The 18,256-nt window shown below is 46.2% G+C and overlaps 1 protein-coding gene across 2 annotated transcripts; it reads left to right on the top strand.

Annotated features, from left to right (window-relative positions):
- The first annotated feature begins 399 nt into the window (after nt 1-399).
- On the top strand, nt 400-15,180 carry Slbp (stem-loop binding protein). 2 transcript variants are annotated; one of them, XM_008841823.2, is made up of 8 exons: nt 400-558; nt 714-830; nt 4,709-4,813; nt 9,028-9,087; nt 9,311-9,448; nt 10,383-10,532; nt 11,650-11,731; nt 14,293-15,180. In XM_008841823.2, the coding sequence occupies exons 1-8, from the start codon at nt 500-502 to the stop codon at nt 14,407-14,409; spliced, it is 828 nt and encodes a 275-aa protein (XP_008840045.1). In that variant the 5' UTR covers nt 400-499; the 3' UTR covers nt 14,410-15,180. The 2 variants fall into 2 exon arrangements, with proteins under 2 accessions (XP_008840045.1, XP_029423557.1); XM_029567697.1 differs by lacking the exon at nt 714-830 and having other exon boundaries at nt 405-558.
- Nucleotides 15,181-18,256: the final 3,076 nt, after the last annotated feature.

The following is an 18,256-nucleotide window of genomic DNA, read 5'->3' as shown; positions in this document are numbered from 1 at the left end:
GGCCCCCCCCCCCCCCCCCCGTGCCTTCCGGGTTCCAGTCCTCCTGTCTTCCGGGCCCCGCCCACGCCACGCAGGGCCAATGGGAGGTGGCCCGGCGCCGACAGGCCCGCCCCTCCTGCGCTGAGTGGCAGAGCGCGCGCGGCCGAATCTCCCGCCAAAACCCTCCGCCCGCGAAGACGGGACCAATGTGGGCCCGAGCAGTCGCGTCGCCGGCCCAGGACGAGGGGCTGCCGGGTCCTGTCCGCTGTGAGCCCTCGGGTCCCGGCCCCTCCTGGGAGGCCGCATGCGGAACTTCCGGGACCCTATGGCCCCGGGTCTGCTCTCAGCCCGCCCGCCCGCGGTGCTCACGGCCCGGCTCCCCCAAGGCGCTGCCCGATGGTTTCGTCCGGCCGCGCGCGCGGGAGCGGTGGGGGCGGGGCGTCCGCGCTCATAAAGGCGGTTGGGGCGGGTCGTCGGCAGAACTCGGTCGCGCCTGGAGTCGCTCTCTTCCACTGTCGCCATGGCTAGCCAACCCAGGAGCCCACCCCGCTACGGGTGCCGCCGCGACGGGGCCGCTAGGTGAGGGCCGCAGGGCTGAGGCGAGCAGCCGCCTGACGCGGGTCCCGGGCGGCGGTGACGGGGTCCTCGGGCCGGAAGGTGACTGGAGGGGTGTCTGGCGGGGTCCCCAGGCCTCGGGCTCTGCCCGGCCCGCTGACCCGGGTCTGTGTCGTCAGCCCGCAGTCCCCTGCCAGATCGAGCCTCGGACGGAAGCGCAGAGCCGACGGGAGGCACCGGAAGCCCGAGGACGCAGAGGAAGCCGAGGGACCGGCCGCCGACCGCCGGCCCGAGAGGTGCGGTGGGGGGGGGGCGGGAGCTGGCGGCTGCTCCCAGCACCAGTCTTAAGAGGTGTGGGGTAGTGTCAGGTGACTCGGTCCCCTCACCTCCGCTCAGCCCTAGGAACATCTTCCAGTGATTAATAGGTGGTAGCAAAACTGTTTCTATCGGGAGTGGGTCATTCTTTCTGTTGGAGCAGAGCATCAGGGACTTAAAGCTCACTGAGTCTATTTGTGAAGATAGGTCTTTTTAAAAGATTTTACGTGCGTGAGTATATTACTTTGATGTGTGTAAGTGCACCGTGTGGGGCAGTGTCTGTGGAGGTCAGAAGAGGCCGTCAGATCCCCTGGAACTGGAATTACAGGGGCTGTTACTTGCTAGGTGGGTGCTGGGATCCGAATCCCGGTCCTCTGCAAAGTGCTCTTACTCGGTGAACCGTTTCTCCAACCCTGAAGTTAGTTAGGTCTTATACCAGGGTCACTGAAGGTGTGTACTGAAAAGCCAGGTGCAGACCAAGGTTAAATCTCAGGTCATCTTGTCATGTGCTCCTAGGCCTTTCCTGTTGGATGAGCCCAGTTCTAAAGGTCTGTCTGATGGAGGAGGGCCAGCCAGTGACATCATTCAGAGGGACCAGGAGTTTGGGGAAAGTAAGCGGGTGTCTGGGCTGCCTGGGAGTTACTCTCCTTGAGGACCTTGGTGTGGTGATTGGTGAAGGGCAAAATGATCCCTGTGAGAGTTTTTGGACAGTGCTGTGGCCTGCTGGAGATGACTGGAAGGGAAGGACAGAACAGGGCTGCTGCCAGCCTCCATGAAGATACGGTGACTTGGCCATATGAGGCAGTGATGGTGGCTTAGGGTAGACTTCTGAATATAGATCATGCTGATAGAGAAAAGGAAAGTAGACTGACTCAAACCCTGAGTGAACATCTCTCGTGTTGATGACATTGCCATTCTCCAGGTGAAGGTGGGACCTGGGTAGGTATGGGAGGGAGTCAGCTGTAGAGGTGAGATAGAAACCAGCACTTGGGACTGGGTCTAGGAGGAGCATGGGGGAGTGTAGGACAGCCCCAGGATAGATAATAAAGGGAGGTCAATCATACCTTATCATTGAGGGCTGGAGATGCAGTTCAACTGGCAGAGTGATTGCCTCACCTGCCCAAATGTAGGCTAGGTTTTAAATCTCAGCTTGTAATAAAATGGGTGCAGTGGTGGTATGTTGGTGATCCCAACATGTAGAAAGTAGAGGTAGAATCAGAAATTCAAGGTCATTGGCTACATAGTGAGTTTGAGACTAGCCTGGGCTACATGAGACCTAGTCTCAGTGAAAACAAAAAAAACTAATAACAAAAACAATCTTAACATTAAGGTGACGCTCTGAACCTGCCCTGGTTTCATTTATTTAGCTGAAGACAAAAAAATTTTTTTTTTTTTTTTTGTCTTTTTGAAGCAGGGTCTCCCTGTAGCCCCAGCTGTCTTGGAACTCACTATGTAGATCAGGCTGGACTTGAATTTACAGGGATTGCCTCTGCCTCCCAAGTGCTGGGACTGCAGGCATGTGCCACCATGCTGGCTTTTTAAAAAACATTTTATTTTTATTTTATGTGTATGTGTGTATTGCCTGCATGTGAGTAAGTGCAGCCTTGTTGTGCAATGCCTGCAGAGGTCAGAAGAGGCTGTCAGATCTCTTGGGACTGGAGTTACAGACAGTTGTTAGGTGCCATGTGGGTGCTGGGATTTGAACCCGGGTTTTCTGCAAGAACAGCCAGTGTTCTTAATCTCTTTCCAAAAAGCTACTACCCTAGCCCATCACAGTAGAGATCTCCAGGCAACTCCACACAACACAAACAGCAAGTGACTCTTGCCATGTTGGCAACCTATGAACTTGAAAAGAGTCAAGAACCCAACATTGTGGGGGCTGGAGAGATGGCTCAGCAGTTAAGGACACTGGCTGTTCTGCAGAAGACCCGGGTTTGAATCCCAGCACCCACATGGCAGCTAACAACTGTCCCTAACTCCAGTCCCAGGGGATCCAGCAGCCTCTTCTGACCTCCGTGGGCATTGCACAACATGGGTGCACTTACCTACATGCAGGCAATACATGCATATATGTAAAATAAAAATAGTAATAAAATATTTTAAAAAACCCCAACATTTTTGTCTTAAGCTAAATAAATGAAACCAGGGCAGGTTCAGAGCTTTACCTTAATGTTAATAATGTTTTTCTTGTTAGTTTCTTAATGTAACAAAAGTTATGACCCATATTTTCTCATCCAACATTTTAATTGTACATGTCAAAGATTTATTTTTCTTCATGTGTCTTTATATGTGTATGCTATGTGTGTACCTGTGGAATCCAGAAGAGGGTGGTGTAGGATTTCCTGGAGCTGCAGTTAACAAGCAGTTATGAGGTGGGGGAAAAAAAAAAAGACAGGGTCTCACTATGTAGACATGGCTGGCCTAGAACTCACTACATAGAGTCAGCCTTGAACTCGGAGAGATCACCTACCCTTACCTCCCAAGTGCTAAGCTTAAAGGTGTGTGCTGTTGTGCCTGGGTGTGTTGTGAGCTTTGTGCATCTAAAGATAACCCTCATCTGCTTTATTGGACTCTTGCTAGGCTGGTCGCAGTGTAAACTTTTAGTATTTTCTGGTCTCCCCTAAAAATCTTAAAATAGGGGACTGGTTGGGGCTGGAGAGATGGTTCAGTGGTTAAGAACACTAACTGTTCTTGCAGAAGATCCAGGTTCAGAACCCAGCACCCACATGGCAGCTAAGAACTGTCCAGGGGATCCGATGGCCTCTTCTGTCCTCCACAGGCATTGCACGACACGGGTGCATGTACCCACATGCAGGTATAACACTCATACACATAAAATAAAAATAATAATAAAAAAAAAATATAGGGGGTTGGCAAGGTGGCTCAGTGGTCAGGAGCACTGTCTGCTCTTGCAGAGGATCCAGGTTGATTTCTAGCACCCACATGGCAGCTGCCCTTAACTCCAGTTCCAGGAGATCCAGTGCTCTCTTCTGGTCTCTGGGCATTGCATAGACAGGCACACTTACATGTATACATGCAAAATGCAAATTAAAAGAAAATCAGTTCAAAAAATTAGAAAAAAATTTAACTGAGTGCATTAATCCCAGCATTTGGGAGGCAGAAGCAGGTGGATCTCTTCTTGAGTTCCAGGCTAGCCCTAAGGACTGCTTAGTGTGAACCTGCCTTCAGAACACACAAAAAACTTTAAAAAAAAAAAAAATTTATTTACTATTTTTATGTGTATGAGTGTTATGCCTGCATGTAGATAAGTGCACCCATGTCGTACATTGCCCGAGGAGGACAGACGAGGCTGTCGGATCCCCTTGAACTGGAATTATAGATAGTTGTTAGCTGCCATATGGGTGCTGGGATCTGAATCCGGGTCTTCTGCAAGAATAATCAGTGTTCTTAACCACTGAGCCATCTCTCCAGCCCCAGAACATGCAAAAATCTTAAAATAATGATAACTTGTTTTGGAGCTGGATGAACAAGCTGAAGCCAGATCTGGTGGCTAACACCTGTATTCTCAGCACTTCAGGTAGCTGAAGCAGGACAGGGTTCAAGACTAGCAGTGAGACTCTCAAAACAAAGCAAGTTCCATGGTAGGTGCTCTCCTGCTACAGACAGTGCTTTACTGACTTGCCTTGCCTGCCTTCTCAGTGGGCAGTGTCCTCATGAGTTAGTGATCACTGACTGTAATAGGTGGGTAGAAGTTGTCTGATGAAGCCCTGAAAGGCTTTAAGAGACTTGCTCAAACTTGTTTTATTCCTTGGTATTCTGCCTAAGTATGCTGTATTTCCTGAAAAGATTTGAAACTAAAAGCATGCATGGTTTAATGTGCATTTTCATTTTATTGTAGCTTTACCACTCCTGAAGGCCCCAAGCCTCGTTCTAGATGTTTTGACTGGGCAAGTGCAGTTGAAGAAGATGAAATGAGGACCAAAGTTAACAGAGAGATTGCAAGGTACACATTTAGGACCACTTTGAAACATTTCTTTTCCAGTTATTAACTATACTCAAGGTCTGTCTCCTAGTACTAAAAAATCTGTTCCTTAGGGGTTGGGTCAGTGGCAGTAAGCTTGCCCAGCATTATGAAGCCCTGAGGTTATTGATCCCCAGCACAACTTCCTCTTCTTCCCCCAAATCTGGACTCTAGGCTAGCGTCTCTTGGTAACTTGTTAGAAATATGCATTCTCGGGCCTGGAGAGATGGCTCAGCGGTTAAGAATACTGTTCTTGCAGAAGACCCAAGTTTGTATCCCAGCACCTACATGGCAGCTAACAGCAGTCCATAATTCCAGTTCCAGGGGATCCAACAGCCTTTTCTGTCTTCCATGGGCACTGTACAACACTGTCTCACTTACTTACATGCAGGCATAACTCATATACATAAAGAAAGAATAAAATGTTAAAAAAAAAAAAAAGAAATATGCATTCTCGTGCTCCTTGCAGATGTACGTGGAGGCTAGAGGTTGGTATCAGGTGTCTTGCTCAATTGCTATTCGCTTTATTTTAGTGTGACAGGGTATTTTGTTGAACCAGAGCTTTCTGATCCTGCTATTCCAGTTTGCAACTTAGCCTGGAGATCCCCTCTCTCTGCCTCAAGAGTATTGGAATTACAGGTGGGCCACCATGCCCCTGGATTCTCTTAAAAAATATTTTACTATTGATTGGTACGTGTGGTGGCACACACCTTTAATCCCAGCACTTAGGAGGCAGAGACAGGTGGAGCTCTGAGTTTGAGGCCAGCCTGGTCTACCTAGTGAGTTCCAGGTCAGCTGGGGCTACAGGGAGACCCTGTCTCAAAAAGACATTTCTCACATAGATTTTGGGCACAGGAGTTGGGTCTGGGATGAAAGTGAAACCCAAGAGTTTGGATGTGAACTTCTCAAAAGAGCCATACTCTTTGTAATAGTCATATATAAGATTTTGTTGATTCTTGAAGTTACTGTCTTTAAAGGATTACCAAAGAATTTATTGGGCAGTTTCTTAGGTGTACTTGAGAATTTCACTTGTAAAACTCAAGTGGGAGCTGGGGAAAACATGAGGACGGGAGTTTGGATCTCTAGCACCTACAAACACTGGGTAGGTGTGGCAGCCTGTCCATACTTCTAGTGCTTAGGAGGCAGAGATGGGATACCTAGGGGCAAGCTGGCTGGCTGGCTAGACTAGCCAAATCAGGGCCAACAAATGGCTCAGCAGATAAAGGTGCTTGTTGCCAAGCTTAAGGACCTATATTCAGTCTCTGGGAACCAACTCCTGTAAGTTGTCCTCTGGTGTCCATATGCTTCTCATGGTACACATGTGCCGGTACACATACAAAAGAAATTTAAAAAATATAATAGACTTGGGCCGGGCATGGTGGTGCACGCCTTTAATCCCAGCACTCTGGAGGCAGAGGCAGGCAGATCTCTGTGAGTTCAAGGCCAGCCTGGTCTACATAGTTAGCTCTAGGACAGCTGGGGCTACAGGGAGACCCTGTCTCAAAAAGACAAAAAAAGAAAAAAAAAAAAAAAACAGACTGGCTGAACTGTCAGCTCTGAGTACAATGAATGAGACACCCTGTCTCAGTAAAAGTAAAATGGAGAATGATTTTAAGAAAGTCCCATTATCAACCTCTGGCCTATGCACACACTCATGTATGGACACATATACACATGTATAAAACAACTGTAAATCAGATGTAGGATGTTGGGATATCTTCACTGTCATAGACATTCAGGCTTTAGGCCTAGTTTATTGCTATTTTCACATTCTTAGAAAGGTCTCTATGTTGGCATTCTTCACAGTGAAAGGTAATTGTGCTGGGTTTCTTGACTTAACAGCTAGTGAGAGTCTTTGACCAGACGCTGTGGTAAGGGCTCTTTTTCTTCCCACGTGATAACAATTTCCCTGTCTTTCTATCCTGTCTTATGATTACCACTGAACAGTATCACTACCCTTTCCTCCAGCTTTCTACAGTCACTGGTTATCGTCTGTCACATGTTGTATCATACAGATATGTGAGTCGTTGTCCCCCTTTTTTTGAGACAGGGTCTCTTGTAGTCAAGGTGGCTTTGAACTCCTGATCCTCCTGTCTCCACTTACTTAATGCTGGGATTACAGGCCTATGTCACCATGCCTAGTTTATGCAGAGCTGTGGATAAGACTCAGGGCTTTGTGCATGTTAAGCAAGTACTCTTCTAAGTTACATCTCCAGCGTCTTAAAATTTTTTTTTGAGCCGGGGGTGGGGGTGGTGGTGGTGGTGGTGACGGTGACACATACCTTTAGTCCTAGTACTTGGGAGGCAGAGGCAGGTGGATCTCTGAATTCAAGGCCACCCTGGTCTACATAGGGAGTTCCAGGCAGCTGGAGCTATAGGGGAAACACTGTCTCAAAAAAGACCAAAAAAAAACTTCTTAATTTTTAAAAATATGTATAAATGTTTTGCCTGCACGTATGTAAGTGCACCCATGCGTGCAATGCCCATGGAGGCCCCTGGAACTGGAATTAAGGACACTTGTTAGCTTCCATGTGGGTGCTGGGAATCTCACCAAGGTTTGAAGAGCAGCCTGTGCTCTTAACTGCTGAGCGATCTTTGTAGCCCCTTAAGATATTTTGAGACAAGATTTCACTATATTGCGGGGTGTGGTGGTCCATACCTTTAATCCCAGTATTTGGTGAGGTAGGCAGAGATCTCTGAGTTTCAGGCCAGCCTGGTCTACAAAGTAAGTTCCAGGACAGCCAGAGGTATTTAACCATTGCTTAATTTCCCTTGATTGCATTATCCATGTTTCTCTTCTCTCTCTCTTGTTTGAGAAAGGGTCTCTCTGTAGCCCCAGCTGGCCTGGAATTTACTATGTAGCCAAACTGGACTTGATCTCCTAGAGATCTGTCTGCCTCTGTCTCCCATGTGCTGGGATTAAAGGAGTGCACCACCATGCCTGGCTTGGGTCTTGCTCTTTTGATCTTGCTCTTTTGGCTTTCCAACCCAAACCCAGTAGACTGATTTGTGTTAAAGTGTGGTTCCCAATTAGTTGAAGTATGTTGTTGAACAGAGGATTTTAACTGGGAAGTAGCTAGGAGGTCAGATAGGATCATTGTCAGTTCAGAAGAAGTGTGTCCTAATAACAGCCAGAAGAGCAGGCTGCCTGCCCTCATCTTGGCAGTAGGTGATGTTTGGATTTTGCTAGTCATGTTAAGATTTCTTTTGGCCCAGGAAAGCTCTGCATGACATGAGATGGTGTGCCTGAGGTGATAAGGATGGTTTTCTCATAACTGGGTTGTTTTAAGCAACATAGACTACTAGGCTCTTGACAACTTTTATATAACAAGGTGATTAACTGAGAGATTCTAAAAATAGACCATTAGGCATCAAGGCCAGCCTGGGCAACTTAGACCCTATCTCCAAAAACACAAAGAGAAGGGGCTGAGGATAGCCCTCAGTCAGTGAAGCGTGTCTTGCAAGCTAAAGGACATGACTTAGATTCCCAGAACCCATGTGAAAAAGCCACACAGGGTGGTATGCTGGGGAGTCAGAGACAGGAGGATCCCCGACATTTGCCAGCCATCCAATCTAGCCAAATTGGTGAGCCCTAGGCCAACGAGAGAGCCTGTATGTACCAAAAACAAAGTGGAATGGTTTGTGAGGAATGACACCATAGGTTCTCCATGAGGTCATGAAAACACTGAACATGCACATGGGATGGGAAGGGAAGGGAAGGAAAGGAAAACTTGAATTTTCTTGAGCATTTTGGACAGGAACAGGATTAAAACTTAACTGGAACATAGGTTGCAAAGGAATAGTAGGATTCAAAGACATAGTGTCAGGTTGGTGAAATGGCTCAGCGTTTTCTGACTCCTGGAACTCACACTGAAAGAGGCCGCCTCTCAAGAGGTCCTGACCTGTATGTGCTGTGGCATGCATGTGCGCACATGTACACACTCAATAAATGTTTGAAAATTAAAAGCGACAAAGAAATAGTCCATCCCATGTTCTACATGCTACCCCACACACATACACACGTACCCAGTGTTGTCAGGAGCTTGTTAAGGCCAGACTGACCTCAAACTCAGTATCCTCCTGTCCCAGAACCACGCTGCCCAGGAAGAAGGCTTCATTCCTGGTGGCTGTTAGCTTTAGAAGCACTATTTTTTGTTTGGTTTTACCCTTTTGAAAACTATTTATTTTGTTCTCAGATATAAAAGGAAATTACTCATAAATGACTTTGGAAGAGAGAGAAAATCATCATCAGGAAGGTACATGTTCAAGCATTTCTTTGTAATTTGTTAATGAAAGTTTTGAATGAGTGACACTGATTTTCTCAGTACTGTTGATGAGTTCTATGCAGATTTCACATAATGGTGTGCCTAATTTCTGTAGTGTTTGGAACCCAGAGGGTGAATAAATGTCTCAGCATTTTCTTGGCACACAGTGATCTTAATCACAAGGCTTGTTTTGTTCATCTTTCATTATTTTCAGTTCTGATTCAAAGGAGTCTATGCCTGCAGTGCCTGCTGATGTGGAGACAGATGAAAGTGTCTTGATGAGAAGACAGAAGCAGATCAACTATGGAAAGAACACTATTGCCTATGATCGCTACATAAAAGAGGTCCCCAGGTAGTGTTGTCACAAAGGCATGCCATAATCCTGCCCCACAGCAGTGCATCTGTTAAGGAGTTGCTTAGATTAGACATACCTGCTAGGAAGTGTTTATTAGTGACTCATGGGCACTTAGGTGGAAACCAAAAATAGATTGGCATCTGAACAGCTAATTTGGCCTATGTGGAGGGGCAGGAGAGATGGCTCAGTGGTTAAGAGTACTGACTGCTATTGCAGAGGACTGGGGTTTGGTTGTCAGTACCCAGTTGGCTCAATAGTTATCTGTAGCTCCAGTTTCAGGGAATTTGGTAACCTTCTTCTAGCCTCTAGGCATTACATGTATGTGGTACACATCCATTCATGCAGGTAAAATACTCATACACATTTTATCTGATTTGACGGGCATGGTGGCACATGCCTTTAATCCCAGCACTTGGGAGGCAGAGCAGGTGGATCTCTGAGTTCAAGAAAAAAAAGATTTATTTTCCTGCTCGGTGCAGTAATGTATGCCTTTAATCCAAGCACTTGTATGGCAGAGGCTGGCAGATTTCTGTGAAGTCTACATAGTGAGTTCTGGGCCAGCTAAGGCTACAGGGAGACCCTGAATAAAAAAATATTTATTTCATTTTATGCTTATGAGTGTTTGCCTGCATGTATGTGTGTGAACACCATGTGTGTGCCTGGTTTCTTGGGAGGCCAGAAGAGAGTGTTAGATCCCTTGGAACTGGAGTTAGAGATGGTTGTGAGCTGCCATGTTGGTGCTGGGAACCAAATCTGAGTCTTCTGCAAGGGTACTTAGTGGCTGAAGCGTCTCTCTCTAGACCCAGATAATGGTTTTAATGCATTTTGGTGCTCACTTACAGGATTTCAATTACTGTTAAGTAATGTTAATCTCAAAGTTTGTGTAGGTGTGAATAACTTGTATTTGAGGTAACCTTTCTCGGTCCTGCAGACACCTGCGACAACCTGGAATCCATCCCAAGACCCCTAACAAATTTAAGAAATACAGCCGGCGGTCATGGGACCAGCAGATCAGACTCTGGAAGGTGGCTTTGCATTTCTGGGATCCTCCAGCTGAAGAAGGATGTGATTTACAAGAAATGTATGTCTTGGTTGCTTTCTCCTCTGGCATGCTCTCCTGGAAGTTGTCATAGAGCAGAGCCATCAGTCCAGTCCATTCAGGCTTCATCTAATGTCTCAAGGTCAGGGAGGCTAGAGAAGAGTTCACCTCTCAGCTAGATTTAACCTTTGGGGCTAGAAAATAGGCTCAGTTTAGGACTAGAGGGTGGCTTTGTTGCATTTTTTTAAAAAAAAATTTTATTTTTATTTTATGTGTATGAGTGTATTGCCTGCATGTATGTGAGTGCATTCATGTCGTGCAAGGCCACAGAGGTCAGAAGAGGGCTTCAGATTCCCCTGGAACTGGAGTTAAGGATGGTTCATAGCTACCGTGTAGGTGCTGGGAATCGAACCTGGGTCCTCTGCAAGAGCAGTGAGTGCTCTTCTGAGCCATCTCTCCAGCCCCATTTGTTGTATTTTTAAGACGAGGGCTTCCTCTGTAGTCGTAGCTGGCATGGAACCAGCTATATAGACCAGGTTTACCTGGAACTTACTGAGATCCACCTGCCTCTGCTTTTCCCCTGCTAGAATTAAAGGTATGTGCTACCACATCTGGTGCTTGCCTGTACACATGCACACACGCGCACACATGTCCTAACCCCACATCCAGAGGATCTGACGCCCTCTTCTGACCTCCACAGGTATTGCATGGCATGGGTGTACTTACACACATGCAGGCAGTATACTAATACACATACAATAATTTAAACAAAAAACTCAAATGCTCTTTAGGATGTTTTTTACCTTTAAGAATCAGGACTGGGGCGATGGCTCCATGAGTAAAGCACTTGTCACACACATGTTTTGTTGTTGTTATTTCTTTTTTTTTTTCGGTCTTTTTGAGACGGTCTTCCTGTAGCCCCAGCTGGCCTAGAACTCTACATGTAGACCAGACTGGCCTTGAACTCACATATCCACCTGCCTTACTTCCCAAGTGCTGGAATTAAAGGTGTGCGCCACCATGCCCAACTGAAACATGTTTTCACAACACACATGTACTGTGGCATGAGTGGTATTTGGTGTTAGTGAGCAAACTTGAAAACTGGTTTCCTGGCTCTATTAGCAGGTGACTGACATGCTTGCTGTCTTTAATTTCTCAGACAACCTGTAGACTTTGGGGAAATGGAGACAGAATTCACAGAAAGCAGCTCTGAGTCCCAGAAAAGCTCACAGGATAACTTTGTAAGTACTTTAGTTACGCCACTACTTTCTATACTGAGTTTAGTGTTTATAAAAAAAAAACTTTCAGCGCCGGGTGTGGTGGTGCACACCTTTAATCCCAGCACTCGGGAGGCAGAGACAGGTGGATCTTTGTGAGTTCAAGGCCAGCCTGGTCTACATAGTGAGTTCCAGGACAGCTGGGGCTACAGGGAGACCCTGTCTCAAAAAGACCAAAAAAAAAAAAAAAAAAAAAAGATGTTTTAAAATGGCATAGTAGTACATGCCTGTAACCTCAGCACTTGTAAGGTGGAGGCTGGAGGATTAGGAATTTGAGGCCAGCCTGGTCTACACAAGACCCTATTTCAAAAAACAAAGTTATGTTTGAGGTTTACAGAATTGTTTCATCTCTGATTCTATAGTTGACGATTTGGTACTTTTTTTAGGCCTTTTACACAATTGTAGTTTATAAGATGGAGGAGTACTGAGAGTTTGGACAACGTGGATTACATAGCAAGGCCCTGCCTCCAAACTAGAATAGAAAAGAAAGAGGTGGCTGGATGAAGTACTTAGAAAAGCACTCTCCTAAAATTGTTGGAGAAAGTTTAAGTCTGAAGTGCTGTGAATGCCGTGCTGCCTACTCCTCTATCAGTGCACACCGTATAACCTTGGAAGTGGTGTGTGCACCGTATAACCTTGGAAGTGGTGTGCGCACCGTATAACCTTGGAAGTGGTGTGCGCACCGTATAACCTTGGGAGTGGTGTGCACACCGTATAACCTTGGGAGTGGTGTGCGCACCATATAACCTTGGAAGTGGTGAAGCTTGGCTTCTAAACACTGTGGCTTTTGTCTCCTAAAAAATATCTAGTTTTTATAAAACAATGTTTATTGTCCATCACTTTGAAGTTGTTGGATTGTGGGTTTTTTTGTTAACGGTTTTTGAAACAGGGTCTCACTATGTACTCTAGAACTCACTGTGTAAACTAGGCTGGCCTTGAACTCACAGAGCTTCTCTCACTATACCCAACAGAATTGTTTTTGTTTTGGTTTTTTGAGACTGGGTCTCATTGTGTAGCCCTGGCTAGCCCTGAAACTCCCTATTTAGACCATGCTGATTTTAAACGCAGAGATCCATCTGCATCTGCCTCCCAAATGCAGAGACTAAAGGTGTGGGCCACCATACCTGGCTTAAAATTCTTTTAAAGATATATTTTTTTTTTTATGAAATAAAGTTTTATAAGCTTTTTTTTTTGGTCTTTTTGAGACAGGGTCTCCTTGTAGCCCCAGCTGTCCTGGAACTCACTGTGTAGACCAGGCTGGCCTAAGTTTTATAAACTTTTAAAAAGCTCTGACCATGTATGATAGCCCTTGACTTTAATCTTAGCACTTGGGAGGCAGAAGCAGGCAGATCATTGTGGGATTGAAGCCAGCCTGGTCTACATATTGAGTTCCAGGCTAGCTGGGACTACAGGGAGACCTTGTCTGAAAAAACAAAATTAACTGTTAGCAGATAATTGAGAAAATAAACTTATATGGAAATACATCATTTTAATCCCCAAACATTTTCACTTCCAGCCCTGAGATAACCTCTCTCAGAGGTATTATATTTGCAGCCTATGCTGGCTTTGAACTTGTGACAATGCAATTCTCCCTCAGCCTCCCAAGTTCTGGGATTATAGGCATGTATCACCCTACCACACCTGGCTTCTTCACGATTTTGTCTGGCCCATTAGAATTCTCTGTGGGCCAGCAAGATGGCTGAGTCTATAAAGGCACTTGTTGGCATGCCTGACAACCTGAGTTCAATTTTCAGAATCCACATAGTGGAAGGAAAGAACTGACTCCTGCAAGTTGCCCTTTGACCTCCACAGGCATGCCATGGCATATACACTCACACATACAACACACATAAATTTAAATTTAAAAAATTTTTTCAGTGCCTACAAAGTGTGCACACATGTATACTTTGTATTTTGCAATGTCTGTATTACATATGGTCCCTCTTGTCATGATGACTCTCCATCCCAATCATAATGCATCAGATACTTTATGTGCATTATTCTACAGGGTTCTAGCAGCTGTGCAGTGTAGGCAGCAGTGTCCCCTTATAGTGGTGAGACAGGCTTAGAGGGACTGTTCTCAGTTCCTGGTCTGTTGGGCCTTAGCTAGGGGTAGGTGCTCATCTAGTTTGTCTTTGCTTCCCAAGTCACAGGTGAGTGTCATCTTGTATCTGTTATCTATCTAGTCCTCACAAAAGCTGCTATTAGTTGAGACAGCTGTGGCTTGGAGATGAGAAAGGGTCTTTGTTTTTCATTGGCAGGGTTGGGTGGTTTAGTAGGAGGGAACTGGAAACTTCATAGAATAATGGTTTTTATCTGTTGGCCATGAACTTTTAATTTTGTTTGAAGGCTGTTGTGAATATTCCCGTTCATGTAACTTGCACTGGTAATAATCTGATTGGTCCTGTGTTGCTTCTGAGCACAGGAATGTCTGAGGTGAGTAAGCCTAACCTGTGCTCAGGATCACTTAACAGGAAGAATGTGCTATGGATTGACATAGGTGTGACGGAGCTTCTGTTTTCTAGGATGCGTATGCTGGCACACCCACCAAAGTCAGACACGTGGACAGCCTAGTGGAGGATGAATTTGATTTGGAAGCTTGTTTGACTGAACCCTTAAAAGACTTCTCAGCCATGAGTTAACTGCCACCTGGTGGCTACTCAGAGCAACAGTAGCTTCTGCCTGGCCAGGAGGGAGGCTGTGCACTTGCGCTTGGATGGTTTCTCTGTGGAGTTTATTTTCTCATGGTGAATTGTTGTTCTTGCCTTATTTTTATGAATAGTGAGTGTTTTGCATGTTTTAAGTGGTCAATGGAGCGACATCCAGTGAAGACTGAACCTCGTCCTCTTTTAATGCTTCATTGCTTGATGTCTACCACCTTCCAAGTCAGACAGCAGGATGCTTCTTGTGATCTTACACAAGAATGTGAGACTCTAGTTGCCACTTCTCAGATGGGTTTGCTGTGGAATTTGGCCTTGTGTTCATGGGACCAATCTAGAGTCCGCTGTCTTTACAGCTAACAGATAAAGTATTCTCAGAGTCAGATGGCTCCAATGACTTTGGAAAGTTATTTCCTGGTCTTTGATCAATGTATCAAAGTAGTTTTCCTTCGTAGAGCTCTGAACAAAGATGTTTAACGAGCTGTTGCATTAATGGATTTTATGTAAGTTATACAGTCTTAATTTGGGATTTGTAAATAGCACAAGATAGGATCTTAGCATATGTTCTGAAAGTGGAGGCAGCAGAGAAGGATTTAGAGAGGTTTTTTTTAAATCAGTTAATTTACGATGTAATATTGCTGTAAATGATAATGTGTACAGATTTCCTTTTCAATTGTAAACCTGTCTGTTTGCATTTCTATCGCTTTTGTATGGAATGATATTGCAGAAATAAAAAGAACCTTTAACTGATTTATAACCTTGCCCTGTACTGTGTGCAGAGGGTCAGGGTGAGCCTTTCTCCACTGTGCCTGAAGCCCTTGCATGGCATGTGGGAATGGGAACATCCTTTGGTGAGAATCAGTCCTGTCCATATCTTGTGGGTAGTGGCCAAGTGCAGACATTGTTGACCTGTTAAGTCCCTGCCTACCCCATCTGGTGAGAGGACCTTGACAGGGACCTCTCTGACATGGGACTGTGGTTACATGGCAGTACAGAGCCTACACTCACTGTGTGTCTGACAGACTGAAGCGCAGGAAGCCAGAGATCTGACCTACCTTTGCTTATTTTTCATCTGCACTTGGGGTGCTAGGACCCTTCTGTGTCTCCTGGGGCCTCCTGTTCAGTCAGTCTGCTTCCCTTGCTTAGCTAGACCCTTGGGACTTAGCAGCTGTCTGTAGACATGGCCTTTCATCCAAATCCATGGCTGTGTGTCCCAAGGATACTCCATCAGAAGCGATGCTGGACTTGCCACAGCCAAGAGGTGGCCACTGGCAGCTTTCTTGGATGAGTTTGCAAAGTGCAGATGTGTTTGTGTACTGACATCTGTCTACCTGTATGTTCTCTGACAGCCACAAGCTGTACTCCTTTCTAGTTTGTTGAGGTGAGTATGCCTGATAGGCGGCATTTGAGGCCAAATCCAGTGCCATCCTTGGAGAGCAAGCAGTAAGTGCAGAAGGCCCGAGGTGGGTGGGCAGACTAGCATGAGTCTAAAACGTGGAGGCTGTGAGGACTTGGGGGAGCCTTGGTGAAATGTGTCACAGGACAGGGAATTAGCACCTGCTTCTCTTATGCCAGGTAAGCTGGGTGGTTCAGCTGAGGAGCTATCTGGACTGTGCTGGGGCAGTACCTCCTGGCTTCTATGCTGGATAGCCTTGATGAGCTCAAGGAAGGCCTGTTGAACTCACAGGGAGTAGACTTGAACAACTCCTGATGGCAGACATTGGTAAAAATAAATGGCTTTTAAGCAAAGGTCAAAGCCAGAGGGCAGCCAGACCACAGGTTCCCTAGGGGAGGAGAAGAAGGGAAAAGTTACGGCTTTGATCCTAGCACTCAGACAGGTGGATCTGTGTGAGTTCAAGGCCAGCTAGGGCTATAGGGAGACCCTGTCTCAAACACACACACACACACACACACACACAAATCCTAGAAAGTTGAGAACCCTGTAAGCCAGAGGGCTGCTGAGCTTATAAGCCTGTCCCTCAACAGAAGCTCCCAAAAGAAGGGGGTATGGCTTTTGTATAGTGAACCTCAGTATTGAAGTCTCAAAAAAAAAAAAAAAAAAACCATGGATATTAACGGCAGAGGGGCTGGTTAGATGGCACAGTGGTTGAAGGCATTTGCCTCTGAGTCTGTCTGAATCCCTGAGACCCACATGGTGGGATGAGAGAACCAACTTCCACAAGTTGTCTATGACCAATACACATGCCATGCACACAAGCGTGCATGTACATACGAGTGGCGCGAAGGCTCAGTGGTCAAGAGCACTTGCTGCTCATGCAGAGGACCCAGGTTCGGTTCCCAGCACCCATGTGGCAGCTCACAACCATCCCATCATCACTCCAGTTCCAGGGGAACTTCTTCCTCTTACCTCTGGGTATCCCATGCATGTGGTGCACTTAAACATATAGGCAAAACACTGATGAATATAATTTTTTTTGGGGGGGGGGTCTTTTTGAGACAGAGTCTCCCTGTAGCCCCAGCTGTCCTGAACTCACTATGTAGACCAGGCTGGCCTTGAACTCACAGAGAGTTCCTTGTTTTGAAAGGAAACCAGTGGCAGAAACAGGCCAGGCTGAGGGAAAAGCAGCGGGAAGTGGAAATCAGCCTTTGGGTCCTCAGGATCTTAAAGGTAGGAAGCAGGTGGAAGACTTCAGAGGCACATAGATCACTCTATGGACGGATAATTTTGAGAGCTGAACAGCTACCTAGAGCTCAGAGCCAGAAGCTTGGAGAGTTGCCCTTGGGGCAGAATTGAGCCCTACTTGGGACTGACTGCCCATGGGCTGATGGGATTGCAAGATTGCAGAATTGCCATGGATTGGCCACCTGAGATCATGTCTCCCTACATTATACAACAAGCGTTGTGGCACTACTGTGCAAGTGGTGGGGGCAGATAGGGAGTCACCAGGTCTGCCTCATTGCTGACTTAGGAGTGCGGGGCCTGTTCCCATGACCTGTACTCATACCTGATGGCCGGCCGTGGGCAATGACTGACAAGCCTTGGTAGGGTATAGTTGCACCTTAAATTTTGGACCACTGAAAACTTTGTTTGGGGGTGGGCAGCAGCAGTAGATGTCAGCAGTAGACATCTGGGTTGGTATGTGACACCGGATCTGCTCTGAGTAAGATGGGAAGCCTGGAGCCAGATTCAGATTCAGACCTAGGTTTGGCAGTGCTTGCAGCTACTAGATTTTAAATTCTTCGAATGTTCCAACCCCCACTCTACCCCCTTTAAATTTGTCAAAAAGGCTCATAGAGCCCTAGCTGGCCTGAAACTCAGAGATCTGCCTAAGGTGTGTGCCACCATGCCTAGCTCCAATTTCCTAGACTGCTCTGAAGCATCAAGGAAATCAATCTTCAAACTTCTGGTCTTGCCACTCAGTGGCATTAACATGTACTTTAAAATTTTTTATTAATGTTTTATGTGTATGAGTGTTTTTCCTGCATGCTTGTGCAAGTGTGCCATGTATATGCAGTGCCACTGAGGCCAGAAGAGAACATTAGATCCCCTGGTACTGGAGTTACAAATGATTGTTAGCTGCCATCTGGGTGCTTGGAACTGAACCCGGGTCCTCTGCAAGAATTTCAAGTACTCTTAACTGCTGAGTCATCTCTCCAGGGTGTCTAGTATTTTCTGAGTGTTCCAAATAACCAGTAAATTAGAACTGAGTTGCCTTTATTAATATCTATTTGTGGCTGGGCATGGTGGCACAGGCCTTTAATCCCAGCACTCAGAAGGCAGAGGGGCTGTGAGTTTGAGGCCAGCCTGGTCTACACAGACCCAGTTTCAAAACAATTTTTTTTTGTGTGTGTATGTGCCATATTGGGT

The sequence above is a fragment of the Nannospalax galili genome, unplaced genomic scaffold (assembly GCF_000622305.1).
Source record: "Nannospalax galili isolate Female #2095 unplaced genomic scaffold, S.galili_v1.0 scaffold101, whole genome shotgun sequence".
NCBI lineage: Eukaryota > Metazoa > Chordata > Mammalia > Rodentia > Spalacidae > Nannospalax > Nannospalax galili.
This window is presented reverse-complemented; position numbering and strand designations above follow the sequence as displayed.